Genomic DNA, 19,810 nt, shown 5'->3' with positions numbered 1-19,810 from the left:
CCCTTGTCACATTGCTAGCTATGCAAATTAAGCATTGTAAGCCAATGTTATGGCAACCAAATCTGCACACGGAGTACATGGGAATGGGAAGACACCAGAGATTAAGCCACAGGGGTTCATCCTGACTCTGGGGACAAAACTAATTTGGGGATATAAGGAGAAGGCAAAGACAACGCCTCTTTATCCACCACTGAGGAACCAAAAAGGGCAGTGCTGTTTGGATTCATGAAAGGGGATCTCAGCCATGTTGGATGGAGATGCTGGGAGATTGCATTCGGTGAGAAACGACTTTAACAGACTAAAACCTTTGTCTAACTCTAGGAAGCATTTTATATGTACTCATTTCTGCTTCCATTGTTATCCTGATCATCTCTGAAATCTTAGGTTTTGATAATAAACTCAGGATTGTTTTCACTATAACATATCTCAGTTCTGTGATGTTATACAGGAGCTGATTCTCAGTTGAATCACACACGTGTATGCGCTGGTCCCATAGGGAGAGTGAACCTACTAATTTCTGTGAACATCCAGTGACAGGACTGGGACACTGCAGGGTGTGGGCCGAGGACTCTGGGGATTGGTGTGTGCACAAAGAAAGGGGTTTGTGGAGTCCGGGAAAGCAATCTTTGTGTGGCCAGAGGGGTTTGGTTTCAGGGAGCTGAGCTACAGCAGGCATAGCCAAGACCACTTCCTGCTAAGGGCAGGTAGAATTCAGGTGCCTCCTATCCCTGAGTACCCCCAGGGAGTGTCACAGCAAGAGACTGGACAGAGCTCTTTGCGTGGAGACCAAACTCACCAGTAACTCCCAAGGGCCGGATTGTGTACTCGTTGATTGTGAAGCCCATTTCCAGGGCATGAGTTCTCATGTTCTTATTGAATATGTCACTGCCCGTGAAGTACAGAACCCCACAATAATACTGATCCTTGGGGATCAGCCTAGAGTAAAAGAATAGAAAGACTCACAGTTATAAGTCAGCTGGCATTCACCTGAGGTGCAGGTTCTCTAGTCTTATTACCAAGGAAAGCAAATTCCAAAGCTCTCCTGGCACCACATTACAGAACTCTGTACAACTATTCCTAGAACAGAGGGGATGCAATAGTCCTGAAAACCCATCTCCTACAGCACACGCGAAAGGAAGGGGTGGTGCAACAACTGAGTGGTTAGGGCACAGTACCCTGACAAACCTCCCTGCTCAGCAGCTGCTGGAGGAGAAGAATAGCGCTGAAGATCCTTGTTCTGGAATCAGGTGACCGGGGGCTTACTTTGCAGTCAGGGGTTAGGACACAGCGCACGCACAAATACCCCACCATGAAGTTGAGTGGGTTGTGCTGTCCCGTTGTGTTTGATGCACATGAGGAGATGAATCATGACAAATACCCCCATTCTGGATAACGCTTTAACAAATGCCTGTTCTACTCTAGAAGGGCAGGCCTATTCTATTGAAGTTTTACCTGATATCAATTCTCCTGTATGGATAACTGGTTCCATCTTCTCTGCTTGGCAACTGACATACACCCTAAAAAGACACAAGGAAAGGATAAATTATAAAATGAAATGAAACCATTTTGAAATTGTCTTGGGCTTTTTCTTTCTCTTTTTAAAAACACCGAAGTAGTTTTGAAACACAGCCCATGGCGTTGTGTAGTTACGGGATCATGCACAGGCGCACTGTTTGAGAAGTGAATACAAACTTTTGCTTATTAAACTTGCTTGTTTTGGCTTATAATGCCCCCCTCCCCCCCCGTTAATAACCATGCGGGTTTCTAATGGAACATAAGAATTAGAGAAAACCCAAGAGGAAAAAGGAGAGCGATTAGGACAATAGATAAAGGATCAGACACCAGCATTTTGTAGTACTGTATAACTGGCATCTTGCTCCAGTCCCTTGGACTTATCGAGCACAAAGGTGCATTTAGGGAGTTATTGAAGTCACTGCACATATCAAGTCTAAAGCGATCCATCATCTGATATGCTGGAAAGCAGGTTCAATGTGCATAAACTAATATTTGTGCAATACTAAGAAATGCTGATATTAAGCCATTGTGACCTTATGAATTACAGCTGTGGGTGTATAGCTACAGTAAGGAATGTGTCTATGCCATGCCAAGTCCCAGGCCATTGTGAGATCACCATCCTCATTCCACAGCTAAACTGAGGTGAACAGTGGAGTCTCATCAGCATGAGTCTATCATTCACAGCTTCTGGGTCATGTGTAAGCTTGCTGACTAGCTCTGCTTTGATGGCAAACCCAACACCAGCTTGCGGGACCCTGAGCCACTAGAGCGGTGCCAGCGGTGCCTGCGGCTCCTCCCCATCTTCGCCGGGGACCTGCCCTGCAATGACGACGATGAGGTGGAAGAGCGGCAGTGCCGTCGTGAACGGTGCCGATGGGAAGGCGTGCGGCTCAACAAGCTGGATGATGACGACCTCCGTCTCGCTGCCGAGGACTTCCGGCATCGCTTCCCCTTCGGGGAGCAGGAGCGGTGCCGTCCATGCCTCCTCGGTACTGAGCCCAGCTCTGAGGAACATGATCGTCGACGAGGCGCGGTGGGCTGCGCTGTCGGTGCCAGGATCCGCGCCAGGGATTGGGACCGGTGCCGTGGAGGCAAAGGACTCGGTGCTGGGGTGTGGGAGCAGGAGCTGCGCCCATTGCGCGAGGCGGATCTGGAGCAGCATCGCCTCGAGCGCGAAGCCTCCGGTGCCATGGACCTTCCTGGGTGCCGTGGTGAGAAGGAGCTCGACGGCTCATAGTTGGAGCTGCGAGGGGAGCTGGCACGCTCTACCCTCTCTGACCGTCTGGGGGGAGACTTGGTCGCTGACTGCGGGCTCAACCACCCACCGGAGGCACTCAGCGCAGGTTTACCTCGGGACACCGGTCCCGGCACCCTCGGCCGAGGGGGGACGGAGGCGTAGGCATGGCCATTAGGGCGCATGCTGCGTGGAACGCCTCCGGTGTCAACGGTCCCTGCAGGGCCGCTCCCCCAACCCCAGGTTTGGTATGTGTTCTAAGTTTATTTGAATAACCTAGTGCAGAGTAATATATTATTTGATCTCGTATATTGACCTAATTTTTTTTATTCACTCTCTCACTCTCCATACCAGCTTATTCCTTATTCAGGGCTACGGGGCACTGGTGCCTATCTTGGCTGTTAATGGGCGAAAGGCGTGGTAGAACCTGGACAGGTCACCAGTACATTGCAGGGCACACACACACTTAGAGGCACACATACAGTCACACAAGGGACAATTTACAGGAGCCAATTAACCTAACCAGCATGAAGGTTGGAAGAAAACCGGAGCACTCAAAAAAAACTCGCGTGGACGTATTTCTGATCAGAGGAGCTCTGAGGCTACAAGAACAGAGAATGGAAATACCTGAGGTCAGAGTGAGACACCAGACAATGCACTGCTACCTTACAGAATTCTTTTTAGTTTGGCGACACAATCCTCAGCATGACCAGTTTCTGTAATGGAACCAGATATATGCCAGACAGCCGTATCCCAAGAACTAATGCTCCATATGGTTTCACCTAGTAGTTTAACAGTGATAATTCATCAGCTGGGTATTTTATCCAATGGTCACTGCTTTGGGTGGGTCCCTGCAACTTCTGCTCACTAATTAAAGACCCTTCTAAACATGGCTTTTGGTGATCTGCTGTGCCTGATAAAGTCCTCGCACTCCTCCTTTTGCTACTTGAAAGCCCCACACAAGAGCATACACATATGCACTACAGCGTCTGGGGCAATCAAGCAACTATCCTGGACATATTCTTCATCACAAAAAGCCATTCTATTAAATTAGCAGCTGGGAATATCCTGGAGCAGTGGAATGAAGGTCAATTTAATTCTACTTTTTTTTTTAGTCCCACTGATTTTATTCTTCTCAGAAGAAACGTCAGGAAAACCAATGGGTTTAATTTCACAAGAAACTACACAGAGTTCGACTGAGGTGAGTATAGAAATCCATTTCAGATGCTCATCCCCTTTACTTCAAGTGAAAACATACTGAACCACCTGATACAATAGAACCTCAGAATTACCAACTGACCCGTCAGCCATACACCTCATTCGGAACTGGAAGTAAGCAATCAGGGAGCAGCAGAGACCGCCCCCCAAAAAAGCAAATTCAGAACAGTACTGCATTAAACACAAACTACTAAAAATTAGGGGAAAGCAGCATTTTTCTTCTGCTTAGTAAAATTTCAAAGCTGTATTAAGTCATTGTTAAATTGTAAACTTCTGAAAGAAGCACCATGTTTTTTGTTCAGAGTTAGGAGCAACCTCCATTCCCACGGTGTTCACAATTCTGAGATTCTATTGTAATACCTTTCCTCTATAACAGCCTCTTAAGTCTCAAGAATAGATATTTATGACCACTTGAAATAGTCTGTGTGTAGGATCTTGGCTCATATTTTACATTCTTTACTATGATTTACCTGAATATAATGGTTTACTATAAACTTAATGGTGATCGTTTAGCAAAAAGTGGCTTCCCACAGCATTCCCATGCAACATCAGTCCCACAAATCTGGGGCTTCTGAAGATTATCATTAAGCTAATACCAATGATTGAGTGGAACTCATCAATTATTGTCTCCAGTCCAGTCAGAACTGTTGCTTATAGTTTCACTCATGTGTTGGAATTAACTTTTCACGAGTCTTAAGAACAGGATATTTGGAGCCTGTAGAGACAAAACGCCTGGTGGAAATTAGACACAATAGCACTCGCTCAATACTTAAAAAACCAAAACAAAACAAAACCTCTATTCTGAAAAAAACAAGAGCTCTGTCTAGAAGAACAAGCTGACAAGTGCAGGGTCTGTATCCTGGAAAGGTACATTACAATCACTTATAAGACTCCTGATAAAGCCTTAGAGCTTTTCTGTGGTCAAAGGTTCTTTTACTGGTCTGTTCACAATATTTGACAAGATGCCTTCAGACAGAATTTTTCAGAAGAATGTCAAGCCAGAGAGGTTTTTTCCTTTACTTTGATTTAGATGTGAAATTCACAGAAAGATGTCTGAGCTTAGCCACAAACTTCTTATATGCCATAAACTGGCATCCAGAACTAAAGAGGATACAGAAATTCACACCAGAACAATCTACATCTTCAAATAACAGAGGCTATTGTCACAGCATAAGATGGTTTCTCTGAATCTTGGAGAGTTTCAAATCCAATATATGGCTATCTAGACCAAATTGTGAATTCAAGACATATTTCAGGAACATCATTGGGGGTAGTTTGAGGGAGCTGAAGATGCATTATGGGCTAGAGGCAGGGACAGCAAGGTGAGAATGTACTTAAAGTCTGAGATTCTAGCCTACCAAGTGTGATAGTTACAGTAAAGAGGTGTGTAATGGGGCATGAGCAGGGACAAGGGTGTGTGGGAAGCATTAGGGGAATTAGAAAGTGAGAAGTTGGTAGGAAAAAAATTCCATCTCCTCTGGCTACTGCAAACAGACAGACTGTTCTAATATTAACTCCCTACAACGAAAAGATATTAGCAGCCAATTACTTGAGTTACTGCACAAACTTTCCCTTTTTAATCAGAGATATGTAATAGTTACTGCCATATATTTCTTGTACATCAATCACCAAGACATTGCCTTTTACATGAAATATTCAGAAAAAACTCACCATGAATTTTGTATCACCCTTGGACAATGTGTCTGTGACGAAGTGGATTTTTTCCAATTGTTCTACAACTTGGTGCAAAAGCTTCGGCTGGAAACAATAATTAATGTCAAATATAAATCAAGTGAAATGAAACATTACCTAACTAAGAAAGAGGAATCTGTTTAAGAACAACATTAACCCACAAATGTGCAGCATGTCCTTGTAAAGCCAAAGAGACTTCACTGATGGAAAATATTTTTTCAGGACCAGATTCTGAGACTTTGGCAGAAACTGTATAGCAGAAATAAATCAATATACAATACTTGAGAATCTGGTTAAGGAAAATTGTTCTCTCACACCTATATTGTATTGCCTGACAAAGAAGAACACTGAAGTATTTTCATTAAACCTGTTGTACAATTTAAAATCTTATATTCCTAAATTTAATTCCTAAACCTTCTGTGTTTTTGTGGATTGTTAAGTTTCCATAGGCCCATTAAAATCTTGTTTGATTTAATCTAGGGAATAATATACAGTGGGAGACTCGTTTTCCATTCTGTTGGTTCCCTCCACACAAAAAAAAAAGTACCTCTTTCCTCTTTAAGAGCTATTTAAGTTAAAAAAATAAGTTATTGAAGTGTGATAAAGGTATAAATGTATGCAACTGTCCTTAAGAGAACAATGCAATTATTTCAAGACACCTCAGAAAATGTTATCCTGGAAATTCTAAAAAGTTGAGATTACACTTCAACAAAACATTTGGAAGTACAAAATCACAGGGTCACTCAAACTACTTTACGTCTGCCTTCATCCTCTGAACTTCCACCATCAGTGTCTGTGATACTGAGTTGAAGAGAAACATTGATTTAAAAAAGTTTGGATAAAGTCTTTGCTACTTATGGACACTTCAAATCCATTACTTCCATTTCAATTATGTTGCTTGCCTGTAGAATTAAGGAACTCTGAAACACAGTGTAATGACACTGGTACGTAAATTAACTACATTTCTGGTCTGCCCCATAAGAGGCTCATAGCTTCAGATACAATAGTCAAGTCTGCATTAAGCATCTTGTGAGACAACATTTTTCCATTTTAAAACACACACATGCTTTTTTTGGGAGGGGTGAGAGGCTGTCCTGAACGTGGTTATTTTTGGTGAAGAGAGATAAAAATCCTGTGTTTTTCCAGGAAGAGCATATGGTCTTCAAGAAGGCAGGGCCATTTATTTTTGTAGTGATATAAATAAGGTTTATTATAATGCGATAGAAAAATATCAATCTATTTACACAAGATACCAAGCAGATTATACTGAACAAGCAGCTGTCTGATTACTCTGTGCCCTCCATGTCTTGGTCATGGCCACTGTCCTCCCAGCTGAGAACAATAAGTACTTTGGAGCACTTCTATAGAATTAGGCAAAAGGGATCACACCCACTGCCACATAGGGACTAAGTACTAATTCCCTGGTGGCCTGAGAGCAAGAGACAAATACATTTTTATCTTCCTTACAGCAGTGCAAAGCAGCTATTGAGCCAGGCCCGCACGTTATGTTCAATATATATGTGTGAAATTTATTTTGTACAGATATAATAAAGTTATGTAAAACACTTCTACAAAATGATTAAAACACGTACCATGTGAAAGGTAGTTTGCATAATGCTCAATAACATAATGCTTCGGTAATATATCCAGGATTTTATTATTAAACTATAAAAAGAGGTATTCTGGTGTCAAAGAATAAATGCAAAAAGCTATGATAGGAAACCAAATGCAAAGGAAACCATGATTCTATGGTCTGCTGATAAAAGTTTATGAACTCAGCTTTTCAATAGTAATAAGTTGTATAAAGAAAGACAGGCACCTGTTTGGTCGATTCAGAAGTGAAACATGGATGGGTCAGGAGAACATCCATATCCCCACTGGATTCTGCACCTGAGAAAGTAAAGAGTGAAGAAGAAAAAACCTCTCACTGTAAGTCTTGGTATCAGGTAAGAATGTACCATGGAAGGTTGTGCTCAAGAAAATAAGAGATGCTCCTCTCTCCACAGAACTCGCACAGAATAGGTACTGAGATTTTTAACAACAACAGGTTAGACAAACACCTGTCAGCAACGGGGCAAGTATACTTGGTCTTGCCACAGCACAAGGGGCTTGACTGGATGACCTCTCGAGAGCTCTTCCAGCCCTATATTTCTATGAGTATGATTAATAGGGCAGCCTCTACAGTATCTCAACCTTAATGTGCTAAAGGTAAGTAGTGATATATGGGATCAAAAACCATGTTGACTTGATTGTAAAAGCATTTAAAGTCTTTCTCGTCTGCAGCCTGTTGGATATTTTCTGCTGTGTGCTTCCACCAGTCACCTTTCATTTTACACAGCTTAGTCTGGGCAGAGTGCTTAGAGCTGTGACAGGTGGCTTTCTTAGTGGTCGAGCTCCTGTCAGATAACCTACTTTATGTGCCTCATGCAGCGAGTTAAGTATGTGCATTCTCTTGCAGCAGCATTACCAACTATAGCAAAGATGGCACTATACTACACACAAACAAGACTGACATCATCGATTGCTGGCCTGAACACCTTAACAGTCTCCTTAATCGTCCATCTGCAATTTCAAAACTGCTGTCAACAGGATACCACAGTTCCCAAGACATGAAGAATTCACTAGACTGCCAAGTGTTATCGAGACAGAAACCACCACCAAACAATTGTCACAAGGAAAGGCGCCTGACTTAGATGGCATATTGCCAGAAGTCTATAAGTATGATGGGCATCAAACATCTCAAATGCTCACGCGGCTCTTCAACACCTGGGAACAGAAGACCATGCCTCAAGACTTCAAGGGTGCTTCAGTTGTCCCCCCCCCACACACACACACAAGTGATCGAGCAGTCTGCAACAACCAACGTGGTAGCTCGCTTCTTTCCATTGCTGGGAAGATTTTGGCTTGTGTCTTGCTCACCAGACTCTCCGACAGCACCAATAACATCATTTCAGACAGTCTATGTGGCTTTCGCTTGGAACACCGAACAGCAGACATTATGTTTGCTGCTCATCAAATACAAGAAAAGAGCTAGAACAGAACTGTGACCTCTATACTTGATGAAGATTGCATACTTGATGAAGGCCTTTGACACAGTTAGTCATGAGCATGTCTGGTGGATCTGGACCTAAGCTGTCCCCACAAATTCATCATCAGCATGAGCTCATTCATATGAGCTAGTGTGCTGGAAAATGTCCTTCAACAGAGCTTTTTGTCACGAACAGCATGAAGCAGGGCTGTGCACTGACACCTGCACTATTTACCACTCTCTTTCTTGCTATGCTGCTAGATTCTTTCGAAGACTATGCCCAGATTATTTAAATGCAATTCCGCACGGGATGGCGGAATCTTCCGTCTCCAATGTCTTTGTGCTCACACTTGTTCATTAGGGAGTTCCTCTTCACTGATGTCCAAGACACGGAGCATCTGCCAGACAGCTTTTCTAGACTGGCAAAGTGATCTGGACTATCTGCCTCAAGAAAAATCAAAGTGCTTTACCAGCCTGCTTCAAGAAAAATGTATTCTGTCCCATAATGGATGACAGAGTGCTTAATGCGGAAGAAAAAAATGTGCATCTTGGCAGCACTTCATCTGATAATGCCATAACTGAGGATGAAATCACGCAGTGCACATCTAAAGCCAGTACTGCCTATAGGTGACTTTGCTGCTGCCTGTGGAATGAGGGAGACATTTGACTTCACATCAAGATTAGTGTCTACCAGGCCATGATATTAAGCACTCTTCTCTACGGCCGTGGAACATGGACACTCTATAGCAGGCACTTGATGCAACGAGAGAGTATTCACATGTGCTGTATGCATCTCATCTGCAAAATCCAGTGGTTGGACAGGACTCCAAATATTCACGTCCTGGACCAGTGCTGCATAACTAGTGCTGAATTCCTAATCACTTTGCTGGGCTGCTCACCTTGTACATATGGATGATACACAACTCCCCAAAACCATATTTTACGGACTGTTGAAAACAAGAACACACACTGGGAGGCCAATGAAAATGACTTGACACTCTGAAAGCTCACCTAAGAGTTGGCCAAGTCAACCCCAAGACATAGAAAGTTGCTGCTGCTGAGAGATTAGAGTGGCGGCAGACCTACTGATCTGCAGTTAAAGCCATCAAGAATAGCAGAACCGAAAAAGCCAAAGAGAAGAGGGAGCAAAGAAAGCAGGCTGTGGTAAAAACATGCAGCCACATCTGCTCAACATACGGAGGCATCTGCGGATCCCTCACCAGCTTACATTTGTGCAAGACAACACACTGAAATCAACTCCTATACATTGACTATGACAGGAGACTCCAATAGAGCTAAGAAGTGGATTAATTTTCCTGGGACTCTCTGATGAGACCGTCAAGGCATTTGCCAATTAGTACCAATTTTGGTGGCAACTTGTGTGAGGTGATACTTGTCACTGAATACTGAGCTGAGATCACCGACTCACTTCATAGAGGCTAACCAACCCAGTTAGTACTGTCTACTTGATTACGCAGCCAAGCATTATCTCTTATTCTTAACATTTACGTAGTGTGATGGTGTTTAAACACAGATCGTGTTTACTCAAACTTGCATTTATTAAATAAGAACAACTTCTAAACTGCTTCACTATTCTGTACCAAATCTATATCTGGTGTTGGTATATTTAAAATAAACTTTAATTGGGGAACATGACATATACCTAAGTCTTCCTGCATTAGAATGCTAAACCATTTTTTACTACTGGAGTGATCAGGGTGGCTGGCTACAGACAATGAAATTTATAAAAAAAAATTTTTAAGCTGGAGGATCTCACACATCATAATTCACACAAAAAATGGCAATCTTCCTCCACTGCTCAACAAATATTTAATACACAATGCTGTAGAGAGGTCTCTTATGCTTTATTACTTTTACTGTGTAGTATGAAGTATATCATAAAAGATTAAAATACAGATGTCAAAATAAATGAACGTCTCATTTTATGATCTTCTAGCTTTAATTTTTTTATTGTGTTGGTTCAGTTACTTCCTATTTTGCAAATGTCAGTAATTTTCACTGGGTGTTCATTAATTGTGTGAATTAGCACGGTTCTGTTATGTTATATTTCTGCACATCAGTATTAAGAAAAACCCCAGGGAGTAATTCTGGAACAGATACAAAAGTTCTGAGGAGAAAGAAAATTTAAAGGGAACTATTCTTTGGTTTTACAATTCACAGCATCCTACTTCGCTTCTTTTTATACTGCACCCATAGCCTTGTCTGTACAAGCTTAACTAGTTAGTGTAAGCCAAGAGCAAGAAATACAAGTTAATTCCATCTGGCCAGTGTGACAGGCTTTCCATTAAGGAATACGCACGTTAGTACAAATTTAAAAAAACCGTAAGGTCCACAACTTGGACATTTGTCAGTAAGTTTTGACTCCTAGAACTATGATGGAAATGTGACGGCACTGTGGAGCACCAACCTCGCCTGAAACTGCCACAGACTGTAGCAATATATTCGGGGTCCAGTTTCTTTACCTCTTTCAATACCATTTCCTGTTGAGGAAAAAGAAGAAAAAAAAAGATCAAGCCATTTGAGCTGCTCTCTCCACTTGCCCTCATTGCCTTGTTTTATTGAGGAAGATAATATCTTACTTGCATCTGTAACATCTCTTCTCTATGGATTCTTTTCTCAAAGTCTTCAAAATATCTGTATATATAAAAAAAGACAATGGGTAAGGCAGTGCATTTAAAATTTAACCAAGCAGGTAAAGATTAGATTAAAAACGGCATACGTTTTACATTATTAAATTGATTGATGAGAATTAGTTGATTAGAAACCAATAACCATCCTAGACCGTGATGGCAAACTAATGATCACAGGGTTCCTTTTGCTGGTCTTACACGCCTCAGAAATGTCCATCACCACAAGTCCTCTCTTTCATAACCATTAACACTGCTTTCCGAGGGCAGAGGAAATACTGCTTTCATACAGGAATATAGTATCAGCAAATTTCTTCTGCAGGCTTCCAGAGGGTACAAGAACTACATGGCTTTAAAAATCAACTCAGCAGCAGCAAACAGGAAGCTTTCCTTAGGCAGTTGTCAGAGGCAACCCAAGCCATCAATTTTTCCAGAATTTAGGCTCTCAGTGATCCAAACAACAGCATTTCAAATCAGAACCTGAGAGGAAAAATCTGTTTGTTTTTTTTTACACTGCTAATGATCCCAAAGTGGCTGGGTTCAGCTGACTAAACCTTTCTAAAACAATGCATATTTGGACTGGGACCAAGTGCAGCTCATTTCATCTGCAAAGAAATTTGTTTCGGTAAGTTAAGAGCAACTGAGAAAAGGGTAGACGAGGGGATGGGACGGGATTTTACCTATCAAGTGTGCTACTTATGGTTGCTATAATATTAAAGAGCATACTGTCCTCTGAATGAACTTTTGCAGAAGCCAAACAACTATCTTACTTTAGCCCAATTCGCTGATGATGATTCAGTTTGTGTTCATTTTTCCTTAGATCTGGAAGAAGCAGAATGACAGAAAAATTATTCAGGAGAAAAGTCACTTTAGCAAATAGAAATTTGCATGTGTTGTAAAGATGATTTAACTTAAGAACATTTAGAGAATAGCAACTTGAAAGCAAAACATAAAGGATGAAAGTTTTTGCTGAACTTGTAAATTAGAATAGATGCAGTAGCATCTGTAAAACCACGCCCCATGCCAGCGTGGGCAGCAAGGGTCTTGCAGGGCAGTATAAAATGGCTAGCAAAAAGCCTGCACTGGGGAGAATTCTAACCTGGCTAGATCTGGTTTCTTGAATCCCCCCCAAAAATAATCCTCTGCAAAGTCCACACACAACCCCCATCCTTCCCCGGAGAACAGTCCTACTTGATTGCACCTAAGAAGTCAGTTCTAGTCACTGAGCAAAAAATGTATCAGGAAATAGTGAACATGAATATCAGGAAGCTGGAGTCTTTGCAATGTTTAATACCATCCTCAGTACACAATTGTTGATTTCTACATTTGTAAAGGGCCAAACCTTCAGCTGTATTGGAACAGCTGAAGCAGAAGGGGTTAGGGCAGACACCCCCTTTTGGTTTGGACCATCATGGACTGAAGTGGACTCTGGAACAAGTTACTACAATCCAAGGGCAGCACTGACTGACGAGGTGGGAAGATAAAATAGGAGGTTCAGAAAGGAGCGGCCTGGACTGTTTCCCAGCCTGTTTTATCTCCAAAATGGCTTGGCCTAGAAATCCTACATTTGTTTTAGTCTGTTGGCCCTGGCAGGAATGGTAACAAACTAGTTTTGGAGCAGTCTGTGGGCAGAGCAAGTTACTAAAATCAGTTTCTGCATAGATTACGGGCCACCATACAAAGTGTATGAAATCATAGATTCCAAGGCCAGAAGGGACCATTGTGATCATCTAGTCTGACCTCCCGTGTAACAACCCAGAGAACTTCCCTGGCATAATTCCTTTTCAACCAAAGGAATTAGATACAGGAATCACATAAAGAAATAGCTAATCTTGATTTAAAAATCACCAGCGCTGGAGAATCTACTATAATCCTACATGGGTCTGATGTAGACAGCCACGAACTGTGAAATGGGAAAAAAGGGACCAGATGCAATGGTGGTGGACACAAGGAGAGGCCTGACATGAGAGAGAGCAGGATGGTAAGACAGAATGGGCAAGCTGGGGAGGAAGGGGTCTTATCTGGTGGTCTAGAGACGTGTGTCCCAAAAAATCTTCTTTACCTGTCCTTCAGTGAAGATAGAAGAAGCAATGAAGAAACTGGAGGTGCATTGGAAAAAAGAATTACGATGAGCGGGGTGGAATGAAATCATGAGTTGGAGAGACTGGGGAACAGAGACGTCTGTCACTGAACAATTTAATAACTAAAAGTGTGGAAATTCCCAGGCAAAAATATTTAAGTTGCAATGAAAAATATCCATTAAAATAAAAGACCTTAAAAGAAAATGACAGTTTTCACAAAAATTCACAAAGCAAAAATGAAACCCTGGAAACTGGGAGTTCAGATTACAGTTATAATTGCCCCAACATTAGGAAGTATAAAACACACTGTGATAATTAGTGAAAGAGCTTTAGTTCTGCTCTGTCTCACTCTCCACTGAGCAACCACAATAGGCAGCAATCCTATCGTCAGATAATTCATATTCCATCACAAGCCAGACAATCATGTTTAACAATCTCCTAAAAGTATGAGGTTTCAAGAGTAAATGAGTTGTCATACTGAGAGACTTCAATATAGTAGCTTACAGGTTCTTAACAGTGAAGATAATTCATCATTACAACTGTTTATCAAGTTTTCTCCATCACTAGTAATTTTAAAATCATGACTGGATGTTTTTCTATGTGACATGTTCTAGTTCAAAGAGGATTTATTTCAGAAAAGTTCTATAGCCTGTGCTATGCAGATGACCAAACTAGATGATCACAGTGGTCCCTTTTGGCCTTAGAAGCTATGAATATAGGGTACATCAGCTTTTTAGGTGCTGCACCAAAAGAAATGGATGCAGTGTCAGTGGAATCACACTTCTGTAACATAAGCACACACGTACAACAAAAGCCATGCACTTCAGTTTCCTCCACTAGAAGAAATCATTGAAAAAGCCTGTTTCTTCAGAGCAGAAAAAGGCCAAATAATATTTTCCTTTCCCCATATTTTGGGAGAATCCCTACCCGAGAATGTATCTGATGCATTTCTTCCCTGCACCGATTCACAAGCTTTGGAATGCTGAATGCTGCTTAATTGTAATAACTGCTGTCATTTATGCAGCAAGCAGTTTTTCACAAAGTGAGTCACCTTTTTACGTTCTTCCAATCAAAGGCTCTGAAATCAGTAAGATTTATGCTTCACTCACCTTCCAATGTCTTTATCCCTTCATCCACAAGCTTCCTAGCTGCAGAAGGACTGCAAAGAGACAGGGCACCTCACAACCAAATCAACACAGTGAAATCTCTCCAGCAGGAAATGTCACATCAAAACACTAGCACGACACCAGAATTTACTAACAGAGACACCAGAGTTTATCGTCAGGCACTTAGCTCTCCAGTACCAAAGCCATTTCTTACATTCATTCTCACCTTCTCCCTCAGCTTGGCACGCACTGCTTGCATGGACCAAGACATGGTGGCAGGGGACAGGAGTCAAGAGATCTGGGTTCTATTCCCAGCTTTAACACTGACTTGCCTGGTGGCTTTGGACAAGTCACTTAACTTTTCTGTGCCTCAGTTTCCCAATACGTAAGAGAACAATGTTACCCACCTTAAAAAGTTTGCTATGGAAAGGCTCAACTGGGTTTAGCTGGCTAACCTGGGTTGTCAACTAGCTCCTTCACATTCTTTTTGGAAGGCTCTCCACCTCTCCGTTCCTGCTCTTGTCAGTGTCTCTCAAGGCTCTGTCTGTCGTCTGCTCCTCTTCTCCCTCTCTCTGTTATAAGCAGGTGACCTCATCCACTTCCATGGCCTCCGCTCCCATCTCTTCATTGCCATTTCCCAAATGTACATCTCCCCTGGGCTCAGTCTTGAATCTCTAATGTCTCAATTTGGTCATGCTGCCCCCTCAATATCCATATTATTTCCTCAAACCCTCAATCTCTACACTACTGTTAGTAACTCTACAAGTAGATAGAATCATACTTACCCTATGCCACTAACTCGCGTCAGGAAGTTGATAGATGAGCTTGTATCATCCTGTCGAATCTGGAGAAAAGAGACTGTACTCTAACTCTAACTCACTTGAAAAGAAAGAATAACTCAGTGAGTAATTACACTAGAAAATTGTTTTAGTCTTTTTAGATCTGATCTGTTTCCTACACATTACAGACTCATGACATGATTGTCTAGATCCACTCGGAAGGGTCCTGGACAGGTGGTTTTCAGTGCCAAGCCTTTAGCTCTAGAATTTGCTTCCTTCTTTGGTTTCAGAGAAAAGGGTTTGTTAATACTCAGGGGGATGTTGTAAGGCTTTAAGTGAGGCTGGTTCTTTATTTGGTGGAGGGAGAAGAGTCCTTTTAGTTTTTGCTGACATGTCTATTCAAATTTATGATTGCATTTTTAAAATTATTGTCTGAACCCTTCTATGTACTGAAATACTTTCCATATGTTGGAAACATGTACATAAGAGAGACTTGGTCAGGTTTTAGATCACCTAGCAGAAGTGTGGGAGCCCAAATTTAGAACAGCAGTGGGTGCTGTCTGCCAGGGACTAAGGTGCATTGGGCAAAGCTGCATTCAGAGAGCTTTCAAAGTGTCTGTCCAGACTAAGGTAGGTGGCCCTGGCTAAAGTCAAACCCAGTTGATTGATTTGATGGACAGAACAGGCAGGCAGAAAAGCTGACCAAATCCTGTAATTTTTCCAGAGACATACAATTTTATTTCAGGGTTTTTTTTGTTTTTGTGGGGTGTTTAGGTACCTATTCCCTTCTTTTTACTCCCCTGGTATTCAACTTGCATCTCTCTCCTGCTTGGTCTCAGTCTCTCCAGAAACAGTAAAAAAGTTACATGGAGCTAGCAGGAGACCTCTGCAGATACGAAGAAAAATACCTGCAGAGAAGAAAATCAAAGAAGTTCACCTTTTCAAGCTTACGTAGTTTTCCAGTGGATAAAAACTCATCAATCTTTTCAGCTATTTTAGCTCCTACGCCTTCCTAAAAAAAGGAGAACCAAAAAGTCAATGAAACTTTATCTTTATGATAACTCACATCACTACATTATGGAAAAGTACAAAACCAAATTCAGAAACTTGCAAACAGAGACGCAATCCAACTTCCAGGACAATACCCTGGAGATGGAACAGCTGCCACTTTTTTCAAATGTTATTGTTGTAAACAGCAGTCTTATGAGCAACAGAAGCAGACACTAATTTTCCCTCTCACACAGTGAAATTTCAAAATGGGCTTTTAGGAAAATTTACAATTCCTGTGCTAAATGTAAATCCCTGAAGTTTGAAAAAATGCAGGAAAAAAGCACATCTTTGGGTTGCCTCAATTACAGCTATGCTATTGTACATTATAATGCACTAAAATATTAACACGAAGATGGAATTCAATTATGTGGATGATAGGAACCTGAATAAAACATTCTTATCTGTTTTACAACTTACCAGCTTCTTTGCTTCAGCTCCACTTTTTATCTTGCTTGGATACTTGGATATTACAGAAGCTGCTTTTCTACATAAAAAAAATGACAGCTCCATTCACGTTTCAGCCTTAGGTGAACAATATCAAGTGAAGAGATAGACATTTTGTGTATATCCTCCATGCAATGCACTTTGTGTGGTTCCACTCTGGAGCACTGGCATCCATATAACTATCCCCTACTTCTCACGTACCAGGAGTACAAGATCTCAAAGAAAAAAAATGCTTATCATACAGCAACCTGAATAGCACTTTCCTCAAAGCAATCGGTAATGTAATTATATACTTGAACACAGGGGGCTCACATATGAACCTTTATAAATAAGGTAAACAGCAATGCTAAATTAAATTTACAAAAGTGCCTGTTATTCAGAAGTACTTTACAAAAATCTTTAGGTCACTTCTGAAGTGCAGCCACTTGAGAGATGATACACTGGAACAGTGGGCAGCAAGACACATCAGAGTTTTCAGAAGGAAGTGAACAATTACGAACTGAAACAATGAAAGTTACAAGCCCCAATTCAGCAAAGTACTTCTTTATGCACCTAATTTAAGCACAAGAAGTCAAATATTTAAAATTAGGTGAGTGTCCCACCCCCACCTCTCCAAAAAAAGATCAGAGGGAAGAGGATGAGGAGGTTTTTTCAATTTTTTTTTCCAAGGCCCAGTTTGGGAAAATATAAAAAGAAACTGTTCTGTGAAATAGTTTCTCTCAGAATGAATAATGAAAGAGAAAGAAAGAAAAGCTCAAATGATGCTAGCATTTCCAAAAATACATTAGTAACTGTTTAAATTGTATTACACTGGTTCACAGAATGGCTAGTTTTGTTTACTATTTTGACATGTACTATATATATGATTATAATATATTATTAAATAATTTGATAGTGTTGTTACTATACATTTTGGTTATCTACCTGAATTTACTGCTGATCTTTAAATAGTATGCTCTGTTAACTATATTACAGTCAGTCATTTTCCAACACAAGTTTCTCCTATATCTGCATGATAATGTCACATCAGATCAGGTCTATTTACATCCTATTTCTGATCCCAAGGATATAAACTTTTCTTTTTGCTTACAATATTGATGCCTTCTATTTTCAAAGGTTTTTCATCCCCCTATTTGCCAAGAGGCAAAAAGTACACCTAGGTACCGTACTGTGCAGTTACTAAGCATGTTTATTATTATTCAAATCAAAACTAAATCATTTATACTTATTTCATAAATATACCAAACAATACTTTGTGTTAAGTAACTTATACATAAGACATTCCTCATTCTTTAAACAATAAAGTTTATTTCGATAAGCGAGTAATTACTGCAGATATCTCAATTTTTCCAGAAAAAAACAGAAAAAACCCAGCTTTTTTTTAAAATGCCTTAAAAAATCTCCAAAGCTTTCACCTCCCTTGTAAGAGGGATAATTAAGTATCTGGCTGAAGCGGGGTTTCACGACTGCAGAACAGAGTTAACCAAACCAGAATCTGGCCAAGCCCTGGGACTGTTTAAATGTGCAAAAAGTGCCTCCAATCTTCACCAACAGCCAAGACTGCCGCCCTTTTACCTCTTCCCACCCACCAGAGAACAACCTCGCCCACCCCTGCACACGCCAGGCTGGGCTGGGCTCAGCTCGGGTGAGTTTTTCAAAGACAGACAGACAGACGGACTGACGGACCGGCCGGCCCAGCCCAGGCCAACGCTGAACACTCACCTGTAGGCGTTGTACTTGTGGATGGCACGGTTCACGTTCTTCTCGAAGTTGGCCAGTTCTGAGGCGGGGAGGGCGGGGGAGTGGTGGGGAAAGACACTCATTAGTTCAGTCGGTTCCCACAGACACACCCCCACAGACAGACAGACAGTCAGTTCCCACACTCATACACACCCACACACACCCAGTTCCCACACTCATACACACCCACAGACACACACCCAGTTCCCACACTCATACACACCCACAGACACACACCCACACACAGACAGACAGACAGTTCCCACACTCATTCACACCTACAGATCCACACCCACCCACACACCCACAGACACAGACAGACAGCCAGTTCCCACACTCATACACACCCCCAGTCAGTTCCCACAGACAGACAGACACCCCCATTTCCCGACGGGCGGCCCGGCCCGGCCCGGCCCAGCCGCGGACAGCCCAGGTAACCCTAACTCCACCGCCACAGACGCGCCCCCCGCCCCTCAGCTCCGGGAGGCCCGGCCTAGGCAGGCCCGGCGCAGGGCCCCGCCTGCTCCTCCCCCGCCTGCCGCCCGCCCGCACGCACCGCTCAGGAAGTCGGTGATCCCCTCATTGGGACCCTCCTGCGGCGCCTTCCGCTTGCTCATGGCAGCCCCGCTGCGGCGCGCCCGGCGGCTCCCGGCCGCACTCCTCTCCTGCGAGGGCGGGGTGACAGCGTCGAATGCAACTTCCGGTTCCGGGGTGTGTGTGACGTCAGACGTGGAACCGGCAGCGGCCGGGCACGTTCACGCGGGGTGTGACGTCACGTGCTGTCACGTGACCGCGCTGACGCTCGTGGGGCCCGGACTGAAGGGGGGTGTCGCCATGGTGATGACGGCGGGCCGCTGTCTGCTGTGAGCGGCACTCGCCCTTCCCGCGAGCGAGCGCGGGGCCCAGGCCGCGGTGGCAGCACGCGAGAGGCCGGGCGCAGGCAGCCCCTTGCCCTGGCCGAGCTGCCGCCGCGGAGCCGCCCAGCCAAGCAACCAGCGCTGCCGCCCGAGCCAAGCCAGGCCAGGCCAGGCCGGCCCGAGCAGCTTCGCCCGCAGCCTGCGGGGCAGCCCGGCTCCTGCGCGCCAGCGGGACTCGTGCGGAGGCCCCGCGGGGGGCGGCTGCGGGGTTCCCATGGCACGAGGAGGGTGGTGAGGGGCGGTAGGACAGAGGCGCCGGGCCGGGCCGTGCGGGGGCCGGGGTGTTACTGGTGGCGGGACACCCTCACTCACCGCACTGAGACAGGGCAACCGCCCCGTGCGTAACAGAGCATGCGCA

The 19,810-nt window shown here is 43.2% G+C and overlaps 1 protein-coding gene across 1 annotated transcript; it reads right to left on the bottom strand.

Annotated features, from left to right (window-relative positions):
* Positions 1-65: 65 nt before the first annotated feature.
* On the bottom strand, positions 66-19,692 carry POLB (DNA polymerase beta). The gene is made up of 13 exons (XM_067545604.1): positions 19,092-19,692; positions 18,518-18,575; positions 16,769-16,835; positions 16,239-16,313; positions 15,308-15,366; positions 14,526-14,575; positions 12,106-12,157; positions 11,288-11,342; positions 11,116-11,188; positions 7,479-7,549; positions 5,639-5,725; positions 1,453-1,517; positions 66-936 (listed from the first exon to the last, which is right to left on the bottom strand). Exons 1-13 carry the CDS (start codon positions 19,150-19,152, stop codon positions 723-725), a joined length of 987 nt encoding a protein of 328 aa, XP_067401705.1. The 5' UTR covers positions 19,153-19,692; the 3' UTR covers positions 66-722.
* Positions 19,693-19,810: the final 118 nt, after the last annotated feature.

This window comes from Emydura macquarii, unplaced genomic scaffold (genome assembly GCF_026122565.2).
Source record: "Emydura macquarii macquarii isolate MOO-44397 ecotype Brisbane River unplaced genomic scaffold, CSIRO-AGI_Emac_v2 contig_201, whole genome shotgun sequence".
Lineage (NCBI taxonomy): Eukaryota > Metazoa > Chordata > Testudines > Chelidae > Emydura > Emydura macquarii.
This window is presented reverse-complemented; position numbering and strand designations above follow the sequence as displayed.

Coding starts and splice junctions, on each gene's coding strand:
- POLB (XM_067545604.1), bottom strand. CDS start 19,152: ATGAGCAAGCGGAAGGCGCCGCAGGAGGGTCCCAATGAGGGGATCACC. Junction 18,576..19,091: donor GATCACCGACTTCCTGAGCG/GTGCGTGCGGGC, acceptor TCCCCGCCTCAG/AACTGGCCAACTTCGAGAAG. Junction 11,343..12,105: donor CATCAGCGAATTGGGCTAAA/GTAAGATAGTTG, acceptor TTATATATACAG/ATATTTTGAAGACTTTGAGA.